The sequence below is a fragment of the Stenella coeruleoalba genome (assembly GCF_951394435.1).
Source record: "Stenella coeruleoalba genome assembly, chromosome: 8".
NCBI lineage: Eukaryota > Metazoa > Chordata > Mammalia > Artiodactyla > Delphinidae > Stenella > Stenella coeruleoalba.
In genome coordinates, this window is record NC_137154.1 from 63,000,561 (window position 1) to 63,019,327 (window position 18,767).

Below are 18,767 nucleotides of genomic sequence, written 5' to 3' on the forward strand. Positions count from 1 at the left end.
AGAATAGTGTAAAGAATTTTTTATATTCTCCCATATTCATTAATTTCGTTACTCTTTATCATTCTCTGGATATTTTTTTTTCCTGAAACTTTTGAGAGTAAGTTGTAGATATCATACCCCCTTACTCCTAAATACATCAGCATACATTTCCTAGAACAAGGATATTCTTTTATAATCACAGTATAATGATCAAATTCAACAAATTTAACATTAATACAATACCTTGTCTGATATACATTCTACATTAAAGTTTTGCCAGTTTTCCCAATAATGCCTTCTATAGCAGTTTCCTGCTCCCTCCATCTAGGGCCCAGTCAGTATTGTACATTGCATTTAATTGTCACACTTCTTTAGTCTTTAATCTGACACATTGCTCAGCCTTTCTTTGTCTTTCATGGCAGTGACATTAAAAATATCTATGAAAAGAAGGCTTAGCACCAAAAAGGAATTTTTAAGAAATGTTAAAATTAGAGTTTGTCATAAATCATCACTTAACTTTCTTCTTTATAGTTCTGCTCTTTTCTTTTTGGGTTTGCTGCCATATTTTAATGTCATTGCTTTGGCTTCTACACATGACATATACAGTCTCTCATTTTATCTAGCTCAGTTGCCAAGAAGAAACTTTTAAACTTATTCTAGTTTAGTTTTCATTTTAAGATTGGGTTGAGCTTGTCAAGGGGATTAGAAAGGACAAAACAACACCTCAAGATACTACTATTAGTCTGTTTGCATGCGGTGGAACTAGAGCCAGAATGGGAACCTTTTACTTCCTGATGTTTCTTGATTTCCTTTCTTGAATGGCTTATTGTGAAGTAAGTAATGAATAAAAAGCAGTTAAGAGTTCATACTACAGAATTTGGTGTAAACAGGTAGGATAATGGACGGGAATGAGCATCAACCTTGGAGTTTGCTAGACCCGTTTGAATCCCAGTGATACTCATGACTAGCTGGGTAGTCTTGACCAAGTTCTTTAAGCCTTAGAAGAGAATCCAGGTAAAACGGGGATAATAATACCTACAGTGCATGTGTTTTGCGGAGCATTAGAGATAATGCAAAATGCATAATAGTGCCTGGCACGTAGTTGGTGCTCAAAGAATGGTTATTACGTTTTTATAAAATCATAGAAAGACAGCTCTAGGAGGGATCTTAAAAATCACCCGGATAATGAAATCTATTCAGAAAGGTTAAGTAATTGTTACTGACTTATTAGAGTGTAAGCTCCTTGAGAGTAGGGACTGTTTGTGTATCTTTTACCTTGTGTTCTTTAGAGTGTATAGAGCACAGTGATGGACTTTAGATACTTGGTAAATATTGATAGTTTAAATACATTTCAGACAAACAAATTCTAGACATATTACAATGTCAGGTAAGTTATTTTTGTCTGGTTTAAAGTACTTATTATTGATAGACCTTTGGAAGTCACATAGCTCTTAGAATATGCATGAGTAAAAAATGTAATTTCAGGCTTGTCAGGCTATCAATAGAAATAAAGCAGAGGTTTTAAGGATATATATATATATATATATATATACACATATATATGATTTTTATATTCAATACTAAGAGGATTTTCAGCAGGCATAATTAAGTTGTTTTTCTGTAGCTTTTTAGCATATGTCATGTTCAAATGCCACTTCATAGTGAATTGCTTATTTTTGGCATAACAGTTTTCTTTAGTCTTCATCCCTGCTGCTATGCACACCAAAAGTATCTTAACCAGTGGACTCACTTTTAGTTTTTTGGTTTCTTTTTGGGGGCACTTATAACTCTTAGAAAGATTGATATTTCATGAGTTTTATTCTTCTGTAGAGGTCTTCCAGAGAAAACATTTACTTATATATTTTTTAAACTCATTCTATCTTGCAGTTACCATATGGGTCCACTGGACCATTTTATAAATTTAATGTGCATTTGAGGATATTAGTGATCTTATTTTGTCTATATCTTGAAACATTTTGCTGTTTCATCCAAGGAATTATTTCATCATTTCTCATTAATTCTCAACTATGGAAGAAAAGAAAGGCTGAAACAATAAGAAAAAGGAAAAATGATGGAATTACTTGAAGCAGAGGTTGGCAAACATTTTTGTAAAGCTTAAGATAGGAAATATTCTAGGCTTTGTGTACTACATATGGCCTCTGTGACATATTCTTCTTTAAACAACCTTAAAAATGTGAAAACTATTGTATGACCTATCCTAGATCATACAAAAACAGGTTATGGGCCAGATTTAGCATGTGCACCTTAGTTTGCTATTGCCTTATCCTATGGTTTTCATATTGCATTGTCCAAAGGATTATGTCATGTTTCAAGAAGTATAAAAGGAGACTGGAGACACCATCTTCATTGTCTGCTTTTTGCTTTCATTGGACAGAATTAGGAATTAATAATTTTTCGTATTTTGTTCATGATGGCAAAGAGAAGAAAATTGACAGGGGAACAAGTTTCACAATTTTGTGTGAATCAGAAAATGAATACAGGGACTTCCCTGGTGGCACAGTGGTTAAGAATCTGCCTGCCAATTCAGGGGACACGGGTTGGAGCCCTGGTCTGGGAAGATCCCACATGCTGCGGAGGAACTAAGCCCGTGAGCCACAACTACTGAGCCTGTGCTCTAGAGCCCGCGAGCCACAACTACTGAGCCCGTGTGCCACAAGTACTGAAGCCTGCGTGCCTAGAGCCCATGCTCTGCAACAAGAGAAGCCACTGCAGTGAGAAACCTGCACACCACAACGAAGAGTAGTACCCACTCGCCGCAACTAGAGAAAGCCCGTGCGCAGCAATGAAGACCCAACACAGCCAAAAATAAATAAATAAATTTATTAAAGAAAATGAATACAGTGAGGCAGATAGCAGCATTCTAGACTCATGATGGTGCTGAAGTTGATCATATAAGCAAAATCTCAAGATTGAATCTTCAGATGATGGTCTCTTAGGTGAATTTTCTCAAATAAAAAAATGGATGATTGAACAGTATATTTCTAAGGGCCAAAAGAAAATATGGTATTCTTATCCATTTAGTCATTCAGCAAGGAGGAATTAATCACGTAGTATTTTGTGACAAAATCTTGGACATGTGGTAAAAGGATGTGTGCTGGTATTCTTTCATCTCTTACGTTTGGTCTCCAAATTTGACTGGATACAGTTTGTAAGTGGGCATTGCTGAAAGTGGGTGTGTATACAAAGGTGATGAGAAGATAATGTAGAAATGAATGAAACTAATTGGATTGATTATTCTAAATAATGTTTATAAGTCTAAAAATGACAATGTTTTGCAAATTACAGATCAAAGAGGGTGGCCATTCTTTCTTCAATAAATTATGAGCCATTAAAATTTTCAAAATTTCAAGGTTTCACGTATTGCACTTTGACAGTGCAGCTGCCAGAAGAAAGACCAGAAGTGATGATAAGCTTGAATCTATTAGAGATCCACATTTATTAGTGACATTTGAGGAACAGTTGTATTCAGAGAACGTGGCCCATTTTGGCTATTTATAACTTAAAAACCAGGCAAGTGTGGGAAATCTGGAATGGATGTTTGAGTTTGCTGTACTTTAGTACTTACGAAAATTCTAATAAAGTTTTTTAATATCTCTTCATTCTTTTGAACATTTTTTGTGAAATGAAGTGTATATAGTTTTAAAAAGAGTCACACCCAGATAGTAAATGATGATGACTGCTTTTCCTTGTATACTGACAGTAAAGCACTAGTTTCCTATAGGATTTTCTCCTCTGAGTTGTGTTAGGCTAGTGAAGAGGGATACTTTGAGAAACAACCTTAAAAGATTTGCTGCTTCTTTTACTATTGGAATGTTACTGAGAACTTTTTGTAATATATGTTTTTTTTAAAGACCAGGTCAGATGTTTTACTTTCCCTGCTGTTTTTGTTTTTTAATTTTTTGGTTATAAGACTCAGTATAACTGATCATGTTTATCTTTTTACTTTGGCTGTCAAGAATTCATATCCAAAATTAAACACTCACTGTAAGTTTGTACATTATGTTCCAATGTTTCTTTCCAATATTTTATGGTTTGCAAACAAGAACCTTTGTACTTGGAGGGTACCAATTACTGTATCAAGCCCGTTTTGAGAATAAGATTGACTAAAGGAATGGTTTAACTGCACAGTGGATTTCTTTGAAAATATAGATTAAAGATTACTGAAGACTGAGGGTTTTTTTGTTTTTCCCATCTTAAGTTGTCTTAGTCCCAGAGAGCTTTAAAATGAAAGAGTCAGAATATTTCCTTAGCCCCAGTTTTTACAACAGATCTTAGAGAGTTTTCCTTAGGGCTTCACTTATTTGCCAAGAGCTTGTGTGTGATAAAGGATGGAGGTTAGAGATGACAGGGCTTTCTGCTTGGGCCGATCACTCTCTGGGTAGTTACAACTAAGGCAGTAGTAGGTTGTATTGAACTACTTTCCTTGATTGAGATCATTGGAGCCTGTTATACAGGCAAATAGCAGTACATTTTCTGGACTTAGCATAATTCTAGGCTTAAAACAATTAAAAGGATGGAGTAAGGAACTCCAGAAGTTCATCCCTCCATAAAAGCAACAACAGCAAAAACTGGCAAAAACTCTCAGAATCAACTTTTTCAGGACTCTGGAAACTAACCAAAGGCTTGTCACAACCAGAAAAGAAAAAACACTGAATCTCTGTAAGAATGGTGAGCTTTGTGGTAGTTAATCTACCCTGCTCCCAACCCTTGTTCCTCAGCTCAGTGGTAGCCTTGAAAATAACAGACCATGTTCTTGGTACTGGTACTGATACCAGAGGGAGGAGAATGGACCTTATTCACAATTAATTGTAATTAACTTGTTCTGTGGTTCCCTGGAAGACTGATTTAAAAGGCTCACCTTTATCTCTTTTAACTTGGAACTCTTCCACTGCTAAAATGACTTTCTGCATATGTTTGTCAAAAATGTTTACAGGTAAATGTATTAGTCACTGCTGCCTGAGGCAGTGACAACAGTTGGGGCAAATAACAGACTAACCAAAAAGCTTGGAAGGAAAGGCTGGGAATAAGATACTTTGGGGAACAAGGGTTTTGAAATTCTCCTGGGGATTCCTGGGAATCTAAAAGACCACATGGGTGTCCAGGGCTGTGCACATGCTTGGGAAAGACCTAAGAAGGTTCTAAGCTCTTCCTGCTGGCTGACCTTGAAGGCATGAGTATTTTTTAAAATATATTTATTTATTTATTGATGGCTGCATTGGGTCTTTGTTGCTGTGCAGGGGCTTTCTCTAGTTGTGGCGAGCGGGGGCTACTCCTTGTAGTGGTGCGCGGGCTTCTCATTGCAGTGGCTTCTCTTTTTGCAGAGCACAGGCTCTAGGCGTGCAGCCTTCAGTAGTTGTGGCATGTGGGCTTCAGTAGTTGTGGCACACAGGCTTAGTTGCTCCGCGGCATGCGGGATCTTCCCGGACCAGGGCTCGAACCCGTGTCCCCTGCACTGGCAGGCGGATTCTTAATCACTGTACCACAAGGGAAGCCCGAAGGCGTGAGCATTGAAGGCATGTCTCAACACACAAAGCCCACCTGCAAACACTGGGAGAATTTTTTGGTTCCAGGCTTCTAAGGAAATCTCTTTCCATTCACTAGCTAACCACTAACCTAATAGAGACTTCAGTGGTCACAAATGACAAAAAATACAGACTTTATAGTATTAGTTCAGAAAAATCATTAAACAAGGAAACAGCCGCAATAAACAGTATCAATAAACCCTAAGGAGAGGTGAAATATCTGATTGCTGGAGTTGCCACATTATTCAATATCCAGTTTTCAACAAAATGCTATGAAGCATGCAAGAAACAAGGCCCTTTCACAGAAGAAATGAATAGAAACTGTTCCTAAGAAGTATAGACATTGGACCTAATAGTCAAAGACTTTAAGGAAGCTGTCTCAAATATTCTTGAAGAGCTAAAGGAAATCAGGAGAATGATGTATCATCAAATAGAAGATACCAATAGAAAAAAATTTTTAAGGAAATAAGTTATGGACTGGAAAAGTACAGTAACTGAAATGAAAATTTGACTAGAGGGTTTCAGAAGCAGATTTGAGTAGGTGCAAAAAAGAATCAGTGAATTTGAAGATAGGTAAAATACCTAATTTGAAGAGCAGAAAGGAAAAAGAATGAAAAATGAACAGAGCCTTAGAGACCTGTGAGACACCATCAGGCATGCCAACATATGCATAATGGGAGTCCCAGAAGAAGAGGAGAGAAGGGGTAGAAAGAATATTTGAAGAAATAATTGCCCTAAAACTCTAAATTTGATGAAAAACATTAATCTGCACACTTACGTAGCTCAACAAACTCAAGTAGGATAAACTTCACTCCAAGACATGATAAACTGCCAAAGACAGAGCATCTTGAAAGTGGCAGGAGAAGCAGCTCATCACATACAAGGGTCCTTACTAGATTATGGCTGATTTCTCATCAGAAACATTTAGACCAGAGGCAGTGGGATGACATATTTAAAGTACTGAAAGAAAAAAGGTCAATCAAGAATTATCTAGCCATCAGAAATGGAGAAATGAAGACATTCCCAGATAAACAGAAATTGGAATAGTGGCTAGAGGACTTACCCTATTGGAAATGCTAAAGGGAGTCCTTCAGGCTGAAATGAGAGGACCTGGGATAGTAATTCGAATTCATGTTGAGTAAAAAAGAACACAGCTAAAGGTGACTATACAGGTAATTATGAAAGCCTTAATACATACTTTGTAACTTTGCTTTTTTTCCTATCTGATATAAAAGACAATGGCATAAAACAAAAACTCTTAAGTCTGCTTATGGGCATACTAGGTATAAAGATGTAATTAGTGACAACAATATAAGGGAGAGAAGCAGTTACATAGGAGCAAAAGTTTTTGTATACTATTGAAATTAAATTGGTATTAATCCAAACTAGAGTTGTTCTATTTTAAGATGTTAATTGTAATCACCAGTGCAACCATTTAAAGATTATAATAAAAATATATATATAATAAAGGAAATGATAAGGGAATTAAAATGGTACACTGGCAAGTATCTATTTAACATGAAATTCAGCCCTTCAATTAAAAGGTAGAGATTTTCAGAATGGATTAAAAAACATGGTACAGCTATTGATTCAAAGATATAAATTGGTTGAAAGTAAAGGATGAAAAAAATTATGCAAACCGAAACCAAAGGGTCAATCTATCAAAAAGATACAATTACAAACTTTGTGTACCTAATAGAGCCTCATGAAGCAGAAGTAGAGTTGAAAGGAGAAATAATCAGTTCAACAATAATAGTTGGAAACTTCAATACCTTACTTTCAGCATGGACAGAACAACTAGACAGAGGATCATCAAGGAAACAGAAGACTTGAAAAACACTGTAAACCAACTAGACCTAATAGACTTATGTAGAACATTCTATGCAACAAAAGCAGAATATACATTCTTCTCAAGTGCCTATGGAACATTTCCTTGAATAGCTGTATGTTAGGCCACAAAACAAGTCTTAGTATATTTTAAAAGATTGAAATCATGCAAAGTATCTTCTCCGACCACATTGATAGAAATTAGAAGTAACAGAAGTAAACCTGGAAAATTCACAAATATGTGGAAATTAAGTAAAACAAATAATTTCAAAATACCAAAAATATCTTAAACCAGTCATGTTTAGTGAAGTGTGTGTATTTTTAAAGCACAGAAAAATACAGTTATGTTTGTATTCATATGCTTGAAAATTTAATGAGTCTTGATACTTGCAGTAAGTGTTCTAGTTATTAGGGATGTGTGTTGTCCTAGAGTTCTGTAGTATTTGTTTAGACATAGTCATATAAAAAGCAGATAAATCAAAAATCTATTCATTGTATGATTTTTTTTCTTAGACTAACTTTTCTGATTATGTCTTATGTGGATTAATAAAACTGGTCTATTTTTTCATGTATAAGTTAGCTGACACTTAGAGGCTCAGATATATCAAATATACATTTGATATATTTTATATATTTATGATGTATTATATATTTTACTTGTAAATAAATATATTGTAAAGGTGAAAATTACTATTTTCCGAATAAGCTGCAAATTCCTTTATTGCTTATTTGATAACATCATCAGGTGTTGAGTGGGGTGATTTATGACATTTAGTAAAATATGCCATGTCGTTATCAGTATTAATGGCAATGAAATCTCTTTCTTTAGTGGAATAATCAGAAAATATTAAAACTAATTCTAAAAATTTTTTTAAATATCCTTCCCTCAGAGTTAGCATTGAGAATCTGTTATCTAGTTTATGGTCATTTATTTTTCTCTTATTCTCTTAGTTTCCATTTCTAGCTGCAATAATTTTGTAAGTTTTAGAAAAGTAACAGCTATTTTTCTGGTGAGGAAAATTTTGGTTTTCTTAATTATTTGTTAATACGGTAAAAGCTAGGCATCCTTTTACATTTATCTGAGAAGAGACAAACTTTCATGTAACAGAACTTTTTAGTGCATATAGATCAGAGGCTCTTCACATATTTATATTTTATTATTATTATTATTATTTTTTAATTTATTTTTTGCGGTACACGGGCCTCTCACTGTTGTGGCCTCTCCCGTTGCGGAGCACAGGCTCCGGACGCACAGGCTCAGCGGCCATCGCTCACAGGCGCAGTTGCTCCGCGGCATGTGGGATCTTCCCGGACCGAAGCACGAATCCGTGTCCCCTGCATTGGCAGGTGGACTCTCAACCACTGCGCCACCAGGGAAGCCCCACATATTTATAAAGGAATTTGTGTGTATACAAGTTAAATTTAAAATATGTGGCACATGTTAATTTTTTTCAGGAGAAGGAAGCCAGCACCCTTTTGGAGCCATGAATATTGTCCGAACTCCATCTGTTGCTCAGATTGGAATTTCAGTGGAATTATTGGACAGTCTGGCTCAGCAGACTCCTGTAGGTAATGCTGCTGTGTCTTCAGTTGACTCATTTACACAGGTAATGGAATGTACATTTCATTATTTTCTAAAATAATTTAAAAATCACATTCTGTACTTTAGAAATTAGCTTGGTGGTAGAATTCATGTAAAAATGAAGGTAAACACATATGATACAAGTTATTGGCTTCCATGAATATTTTCAGTTTGTCTTCGTCTCTATAGGTATTTTAAAATTTATAAATGCTTTAGTGAGACTTAAGTTTTTATAGTGATAAAATAGCTCAAAGTGATTTTTTAAAATGGGTTTAAATATTAACTTTTCTTCTTTTCCTCCCACAATTAGTATGCTAGGCTGTGAGTATACAGTTGTAAACCTGATGAGCAAGATCCTTGTCCTCGTGGAGCTTAAAGTGACACAATTCCATAAGGGTTGACTTTTAACCTGTCTGGCAGAGGCCTGAAGGGGAGAATGATCTAGGCAGAGTTATAGCTATTACAAAGGCCCTGTTATGTTTGAAGAATAAAGTGAAACTTTGTGTCTGGGGTAGAGTGAACGAGGGTGAGAGATGGGAGATGAGGTTGGAGATTATGGGGGAGGTGGCTGCAGGATAAATCATATGCGACCTCATTGGCTTTTGTAAAGACTTTGGCTTATATTCTGTTTGGAAGAGAAAACATAAGAGAGTTTTGAGCAGGAGAGTAATATGATCTAACTTACATTTTTAAAGGATCACTTTTGCATCTTTGGAGAGAAATTGTAGTGAGGCAGAGAGGGAAGGAGGAAGATCAGTTAGGAGGCTCTTGTGAAAATCTAGGTGAGAGATTTTAATGACTTGAACCAGGAAGTATGGGGAAGTAGAAATGGAGGTGATGAAAAGTAGTTGATTTCTGGAGATAATTTGAAGATGGGGCCAATGGTGTTTCATGGTGTGGATCACATGTGAGGTCTGAGATACAGACATCAACTATGGCTCCAAGGGTGTTGGATCCAGGAACAAGAACACAGGAATATTGTGAAAAGAACAAGTATGGGCTGGGAGTGGAATCAGGAGTTGAATTTTGATTGTACTATGTTTGGGATGCCTGTTAGATATCCAGCTGGAGAAGACAAGCTTAGAGTTCAAGAGAAGTAAAAATTTGGGAGTCATCAGTGTAGAGGTGGTATTTAAAGTTGAGAAGGGGATGTGATCACTGAGAAGTAACTGTAAATAGAAAAATTGGCCAGTGACAGAGCTTGGGGCCATTTCAAAGTTGAGACGCTTAAAGAGATAAGGAGAAATGAAAGGAGCAGCCTGAAGTAGGAGGAGACCCAAAAAGTGCTGTTTTGGAAGCCAAGCGAAGACTGGATTTTAAGAAGGAAGAAGTGATCAGTAGTATTCACTGCTGATGGGTCAAGTAAGATGAAGGCTAAGAATTTACCATTGGATTCAGCAAGGTAAAAGTTATTAAAGATTTTGACAAGAGTTCATAGAGGTGGAAAGGGTGTTTGCAGCAAGGTTGAGTGAATTGGAGAGGAGGAAATGGAAACAGTGAATATAGATGACTCTTGACGAGTGTTGTCATAAAGGACAGCAGGTGAATGGTCTGGTTGCTTGAGGGGGCTATGGGGACAAGGAATTTTTTTTCTTTCTGTTTTTAATCGGTGATATTATATCATGTTTGACAGGAATGAAGCATTAGTGAGAGAAAAATTGATGATGCAGGCGAGTGGGGAGGCTTGTGAAAGTGGTGTCCTCGAGTAGGAAATAAGACCGTACTGGGAGGTTTTCGATAGGATAATGGACAGTGTTTATAGTAATGGATATATGGGCACAGACAGACACAGGAGGTTGGTAAATGTGCTGATGAGAAGTTGTGCAAGTTCTCTCTCGATTCCTTCTCTTTGCTCAGTGAAATAGGAAGCAAGGTCATCAGCTAAGATTGAGGGGAAAAGAAGTATTGGAAATCTAAACCGAAAGGATTATTAAACAAGTCCTCTAGGAGAGGAGGAGGGTGAATGGACTAGGGCAAACCTTCTGGGCTTGCTAGGAAGCACATTTTTGAGGATTGTGGCCATGAATTTAAGCGCCGACTTGTCATATGATCTCTTGAGAATGGGCCAAATTAAAGAATGGCAGAATCTGGGTGTTAAAAATTTTGTCAGTAATTAAAAAAATAAACTATACTGAAAAAAGCAAGTTGTAAAACAATACTTATAGTGTCCCATATAGATTGTATTTGAAAAATGTCTGGAAAATACATGACAAAGTGATGTTATCCCTGGGGAGGGGCAAGAAGACTTTTTACTCCATAATTATAAGTTATTTGAGCTTTTTAATGATGCATATGTATTTTATTAAATGTTTTATTATGAAATATTTTAATATATAGAAAAGTGCATTCCACAAATATTTATTGTATACCTATTGTGTGCGAGGCATTTTTTAAGAACAAACAGATAAAAATAGGTAGACAAAATAAAATAATACCCATCCTTACAGAGCTCTCTTTATAGTGGGGTATATTTGAAGACTTCCATGTGTCTTCCACCTAGATTTAACTGTTACATTTTGCTATATTTGCTACTAATTAAAAAATTATATAAAGTGTTACAGATACAGCCCACTGCTCTCTGCTTCTCTTCTTCCCTTTCCTCTCCAGGTAGCTACTCTTCTAACTTTATATATCTTTCCTATCTGTATTTCAGTACGTAAAAAAATCTTCCATATTTGTTCACAAAACATGTATAGTACTATTTGTATATGTGTTTTTAAACGTGTTTCTAATTTATGCTCTTAGTTATTCTTACTTCACTTTAGTTTTTATCAGTAGTACATGGTTTAGAAAGTCAAATAGTTTTACATGTAAAACAGCTGTCCTCTATTATACCTTTTATATTCTGCTTTATTCTGCCTCTCAGCAGCAGTCACTTTCAACCTCCCCCTCATTTTTTTTCCCTCCTTCTTCTTGTATTTATTTCCATGTGTCAGAAGAAACTTGATTAATCTTTCTTTATTAATTTATTTATTATAGGTATTTTCCATTGACTTACCGATACATAACATGATTTAGCTCTCTTAATCCGCTGTTCTCCAAAATACACAGATATCTTTTCTCCCCACCTTTCCAATATAGATTTTCATTAAGTTAGTATTCAAAGTTTTCAGTATTATGACCTGGTAAATGTTTTTCAAAACTGAGCCATGTGTAGTGCTATGATTATATTTCTTGTTTTGTATAACTTTTCATTTATCCTGGTTAATAAATTTCTCATTTTTTTCCTTTGCATGGATTTCTGTATTTCCATTTCTAATAATTTATGCCCAAACTCTGCCAATTGTAAATTCCCATTCAATATATTTAAATATAGCAATTTAAAATTTGTCTTGGAAACATTTCTCTTGGAACTCTCTTTTTTGTTCCACTGTGGACTGATTATTCTCTGGGTCTGTTGCATAGCTGTTGTTAAGGTATTGTTTTCTTTCACCATTACTCCAGAAATTCCTTTTATTTCTCTTCTGTGTTGAATCCCTTTTTTTCTGGTTCTTCTATTTTTACTTCTTGTTATTTACCCTTTCATATGTTTTTAAAATGGATATAAATGTTTGTATCATACTGCACAAACTTCTACAACTTACTGTTGTTCACTCAGCATTATTTTTAAAGATTTATCTGTGTTGGTACATGGAATCGATTTAGTTTGTTTTAATTGTCATATGTCATATGTACGAATGAGCCGCAGTTTGTTTTTCCTTTCCAATGGTAGATGTTTTTATACATTCTTAGTAATATTTGTCAGACCTTAAATTTTTGCCAAACTTGATAGGTGAAATTAGAAAATTACTATTGTTTTGGGGGTTTTTTTTGGACTGTTGGTGAAGTTGAGCATCGTTTCAGATTTTTGGCCTGCATTTGTATTTTCTTTTATAGGAATTGACTGTTTATATAATTTTCCCCAATTTTCTGTTGTATTATTTTTGGCACTTTTTAATTTTAGCTTTTTGGGAAAAGGCCTTTATGTGTTCTGGATAATAATCCTTTGTTGTATATGTTGTAAATTTTTTCTCCTACCATGTCTTTTAGTATTGTTTATGGTGTCTTTTGCATACAGACATATTTTTCTGTAGACAAATTTTATCAGTTGTTTCCTTTATGATTTGTGGGTTTTTTGTATTTGAGAAATTCTTTCCTATGCCTATATGTAAAGATGTTATGTTCTCTTATAGTTCTTAAGGCTTTTAATGTTTTACTTTTTGAATTGTGTTTGTATGTGGTATGGGAAGGGATCTAAACTCATTTTCCCCCCTATGGAAAACTAGTTGTTCTAGTCCCATTAAATGAATAGTTAGTCCACATTTTTTTTTATTCTGAATAATAGCATCTTTGTTATATATCATGTGTCACATATGCTTAGGTTTGTTCCTGGGCTCTCTCTTTTATTCCAGTTAGTTTATTTGCCTGTCCCTTTGCCAGGAAAAATCTTAATATCTGGAAGGCCAAGTCCCTCCTCCTAGTCATCAAAATAGGCTTAGGTATTTTTCATAATAATTTTAGTATCAGCTTGTCAAGTGCCATGAAAAATCTTGTTGGAATTTAGTTGAAAATTACATTGGATATATAGGTTTAATGTGCCTTTATCACATTAAGTATTCCCATCCGTGAACATATTGTATCTTTCCACTCGACATGGTATATAAGTCCTTTCATTTGTTTTCTTTCTTATCTCTCAAGACAGTCTTAAAATATTTTCCACAAAAGTCTTACTATTAGCTTGTCTTAGCATTTCCCCTAGGTATCTTACAGACTTTGTTTCTGTCATGAATTGGATCTTCTTAAAGTTACATTTAAAAATTTTTCTTGCTTGTATGGAGGGTTGCTGTTGATGTTTTTTCTCCTGGTACTGATCTTTTAGTTAGTGATCTTATTGGTTCAACTCTGATATTGGTTCAAGTACCCTGACAGTAGAGTCTCTTGGACTAAACTACCTCGATATTATTAAATAAACCAAAACCCTAATAAGATGTTTCTTCCATGTAGAAAAGAGACAGCAAGAACCTTCATGGCTAGTTTTATGTTTTGGAAAAAGTGATGTTGGGAAGATTATTTTTGAGTGAATAAAAGGTAGTATTATTGTTAGTAGTTCATTAATTTTGGGGTTTAGTGCTTAAACCCATTTGATTCTCAAGAAATGTGAATCAGTTTACTTCTTGCTTCGACAAAGGAGTCTTGGAGGATGTTAGTGGATTTGCTCATTTGAGGGGCAGTGAGAATGAACAGACCAGGAAATAGAAATGAAATAGTGTTACCTTTCTCTTCTTTGTAATTGATGGTGAGTAACCAGTTGTTCCTTTTTTATACTTAAGTTTTTATCTTTCTGGTAAGAAAAAGACTTCTTGGATATGGTTACTATTTTATATGAGAAAATAGGTTGATTTGATGAGGGTGGTATTTGAGGAGAGGGGCATCTCCAAAGGTGGAGATAAAAGAAGATATTTTGAATGAAAAAACATTTTTTCTTTTTTTTTTCCCAAAATGAATATGTTATAAACTTTAAAATATTTGATAATCATAGAAATTATTTGAGATATAAAGAAAGTACTAAAGGCAGATTGTTATGATTTTGTGGCATAATGTCATTTTATGACTTGCCTTAATGTTCAGCATTAGATTGTCTCAGAACTCACAGTCCTTAAACCAAGTTAATATGACAACATTTTTAATTAAAAATATTAAGGTCTAAATGGAGTATTTAGTATAATCCATTAATCTATTTATTATTAACTTTTAGTTCACACAAAAGATGTTAGACAACTTCTACAATTTTGCTTCATCATTTGCTGTCTCTCAGGCCCAGATGACACCAAGTCCATCTGAAATGTTCATTCCGGCAAATGTGGTTCTGAAATGGTATGGGGCATTTTGTAGCTCTCATATTAAGGCTTCTAGTAACCTACAAAAAATGTGTGTTTTTTGCTTGTGAATGTACTTCTTCTTTGACATTTAAACATATTCTTTTATTGTGGACATCAGAATACATTAACATTTGCATGCAATTAAATATGTATTTTAGAGTTCACATTAGGAATAATTTTTACCCCAAATAATATTTTGTTATATAGTAGCCATTTTGGCTTTATAAAGACAGGAAAATAAAATTGCTTATGTTTTAGGGACCACAATTAAGGTCTGTACATTTTTTTATATTTTGAATTGTAAGTACTGTATATGAGGCTTGAAATATCAATGAACTTTTTTTTCATAAGTAGAAAGTCTTGATCTAAAATAAACATGTATGAAACATCAGAGTGGTTTATACTGCACCCTGTACATGAATCTATTTCTTCAGCTTTTCTATGTTTCTGTTTTATAGATATTTCTTTTCACTTTGAATATCCCAGTGTTGGGGAGATACATAAGGAGAGTTTGCTGAGAAGTGGTAGCATGGTATAGCATGGATTGTACTAGAATGTATTAGGTTTGAGCTTTGTAATAATGTAGCTATGTGACCTTGAGCAAATTATTCTCATCTATGAAATGAGGGAGAAGGAATTAGATTTCATTTTTTCTTAGGTCCCTTCTAGCTCTCAGATTTGCAAAAGATAAAAAAATTAATAAAATTTATTATGATTTGTGCTTTCTGATACAGCCAGTTAAATCACTATGCTTGCTGTCTTTTATAAATTAATAATTAAACTCCCAGATTAACTTTTAACTTTCTAAGTTTTTAATCTTAGCATTTTAGAAATGACATGTAAAGTTATTTGCTTTTTGATGAGTCATTTGTCACATTATGAAAGATTCTAATTAAATTTCTTATAAATATGTTTTTCTTTTGTAGGTATGAAAACTTTCAAAGACGACTAGCACAGAACCCTCTCTTTTGGAAAACATAATTTGAATAAAATAATTTTTAATGGATTCTGAAATTTGTCATGTTTTGAAGATAATCATTCTATTTGAAAGCATGAAGTCAAAAGGATCATGAAACCTAAGTTTAAAAACTGCTTAGTGACTATGAAGGTTAATTAAAATCTTTATAAAAAATTAAAAACATTGAAATATGAGAATATGTTCATCATTAATGACTTTTTTCCCTTAAGCTGGAAATATTCAGAGGCAAAACATTTTGTTTTGGCTATGATTCAGTTTTTACTTAAAAATAAAGCATAGTCACAATATTGTGCCAAATGCATTGCATTTATAATCTTTCATTTATATTTACAGTGGTTTGCTGGAATAGTTAACTTAAAGTCAACTCAGAATTTGGGGACTTTTGGAAAAACATATCAAATATACATTTTTACATATGGAGAAATTATTTTCAGTTAGTATTTCTTTAGATTAAAAGTTTTTTCAGAGGAATTCCCTGGCAGGCCAGTGGTTAGGGCTAGGCACTTTCACTGCCGTAGCCTGGGCTCTATCCCTGGTTGGGGAACTAAGATCCCACAGGCTGCATGGTGCGGTCAAAAAAAAAAAAAAAAAGTTTTTTCAGTTAACAGATTTGTTGTCACTTTTTATATCTGCAAATTCATACGTTTTTTATTAACAAAATTGCCATAATACTGATCAGGTTTTGTTTAATATTGGTAATGTTACACATTTGTGTATAGACTATAGGATTCATTACTTCTTTGTATGAAGGTAAAGCCTTTGTGTCTCATTCAAAGGGAGCCCTTTGACTTTTACTGGTGATGCCCATTGACCAGAAACCACCAGGATCTCACCTGTCCAATGATCTTTATAGAGATACAACAGGAAGTATTAACTAAAAACAAAGTGTCCCTTGGCTTGCCAAGAGGATATAAAGACAGTGTGATTGTTCATGACAGTCCTGGGTAGTGTTTTTTTTTTTTAATTAATTAATTATGGCTGCGTTGGGTCTTTGTTGCCGCGCACGGACTTTCTCTAGTTGCGGTGCACGGGCTTCTCATTGTGGTGGCTTCTCTTGTTGTAGAGCACGGGCTCTAGATGTGCAGGCTTCAGTAGTTGTGGCTTGTGGGCTCTAGAGCACAGGCTCAGTAGTTGTGGCGCACGGGCTTAGTTGCTCCGTGGCATGCGAGATCTTCCCGGACCAGGGCTCGAACCCATGTCCCCTGCATTGGCAGGCGGATTTTTAACCACTGCACCACCAGGGAAGTCCCCTGGGTAGTATATTTAAACTGGTTTGTTGGGCTTTCACAGCAGAGGATGAGGCAAAATTTGGACCACTTTTCTAATTGTATTCTTGCTGCTGGAGTAGTAGCCTTGCACAGTATGCATAAAGAGGTTCAGTTATCACTTCTGAGAGCTCTCCCGAGCAGCCAATACCTACTTCATTTTGGAAGTCTCTTGTTACCCTTCTAAAGGATACATGCTACACTGGAGAGAAAAGGGCTTTAAATATCAGAAAGCCTCTTAATTATCCTATACACCCAAGATAGGTTTGGGTGTAGGAGGTGGGCAAAAGCCTGGTATTGATGTTGTAATTCCTGGTGAGTTACAGATAATATCAGGAATATAGATTTTTATCTATATTTTATCACAACAGGAGTAAGCCAATAATTGTTTCCTTGTGGGCACATTCTCAGTGGAGCTTAGTTCCTTCATAGACGTCTGGAAAATCTTGGAGAAAATAACCACCAGTACAGTGAGAATAACTCCAGCATTTGTTCCTCCCTTGGTGATGTTGGTTCTGCTGACAGTGCTATAATGATTATAGCAGAAGTATTTTGACCTGGAGTAAAGTTCCAGTTTTTACAATAATGAAGACTGGGGCTAATGGTATGAGGAAAGCTCAAATATCAGAAGGAGCCTTTGGGAGGAAATTTGTCTCAGGAGTTTAAAGGAACAACTATTAAATCTTCTGCAGTGGAATTTAGCAGGTTCAGAGTCAGATTTCACCGTAAAAGATTTAATATCTATTCTTTTAAACTCCTAGGAGACCAATTTTCTCCTAAAGGTCTGTCCCTTCTGCCATGTGAGGATATATGGAGACCTCTGTGACCTGGAAGAGGGCCCTCAGCTGACCATGCTGACACCATGATCTTGGGCTTCCAGCCTCCAGAACTGTAAGAAACAAATTTCGGTTGATTATGTGAGTCTGTGGTATTTCGTTATAGCAGCTTGAAGGGACAAAGGCACATTGAAGCATTTTATTAACAAATTTTACTTGCACACAGTTTAACCTAGGAAGGCTGAACTCTGGATTTGTCAATCTCTTTTTCTTTTAAGTTTGATTTTTAAAAAGGGCTTTTAGAATAGTTTTGAATTTATTAAAATTTGGAGAATGCCAAACTTAATTTTTCCTATTATCATTTTTTCCATGAAGTGAAGGAAACTCAAGAGAGTTTAGGCAAAAAAGACATCTTAACAGTTTTATTATGCCTCAATATGGGAAAGGCAAAATCATAGTGGTCAGAGGAGACAAGATATGAACATGAGTGAAAAATATCCAAAGACAAGAAATAGTCTTAGCTGATATCTGTATTTAGTATACTGGGAAAAATAGTAACACCATTTACCATCTGTGCCCAATGGATCCACTTGTAAAAATGCTTCTGAGTCACTTTTTGAATAATTTACTGAACAAAAAAAAGGACAGTAAGGGACTTTATTAGAGTGTTAAATAATGAGAAAATAGCAAGCTCAAACATGTGTTTCATATTTTCATAGTTTCATGATATTTGTACCTGATAAGGGCATTGTCTTCTGAATTTAACTAACTATACTTGAGTTGTCATGTATGAACCGGGAACACATCCATCTTGTAAATGCTGATTCTAGATTTCAAGTACATGTCTAATAGGTTCTACCTTATTACGTTTTGGTTCTTGTATTGTCAAAATGCAATACATGAAGAATTAATTGAAAACTGACAGCCAGTAATTTTGTTGAAGAGAGGATAGCTGTCT

General features: G+C 35.0%; 1 protein-coding gene across 8 annotated transcripts in view; it reads left to right on the forward strand.

Moving 5' to 3' along the window:
* Nucleotides 1-18,767, forward strand: part of HIKESHI (heat shock protein nuclear import factor hikeshi) — a 46,734-nt gene that overhangs the window by 11,827 nt on the left and 16,140 nt on the right. For 4 of the 8 annotated variants that reach the window (XR_013829595.1, XR_013829596.1, XR_013829598.1 and 1 more), the window contains 4 exons: nt 8,805-8,956; nt 14,666-14,784; nt 15,716-15,897; nt 17,795-18,293. Coding sequence is in view for 1 of the 8 variants with exons in the window: in XM_079930722.1 (XP_079786848.1) it covers nt 8,805-8,956; nt 14,666-14,784; nt 15,716-15,770 (326 nt within the window). In the remaining 7 variants the exon portion in view is untranslated. Of the gene's footprint in view, nt 1-8,804; nt 8,957-14,665; nt 14,785-15,715; nt 16,266-17,794; nt 18,294-18,767 lie in introns of those variants that run through there. The other 4 variants (XR_013829593.1, XR_013829594.1, XR_013829597.1 and 1 more) reach the window with 3 other exon arrangements.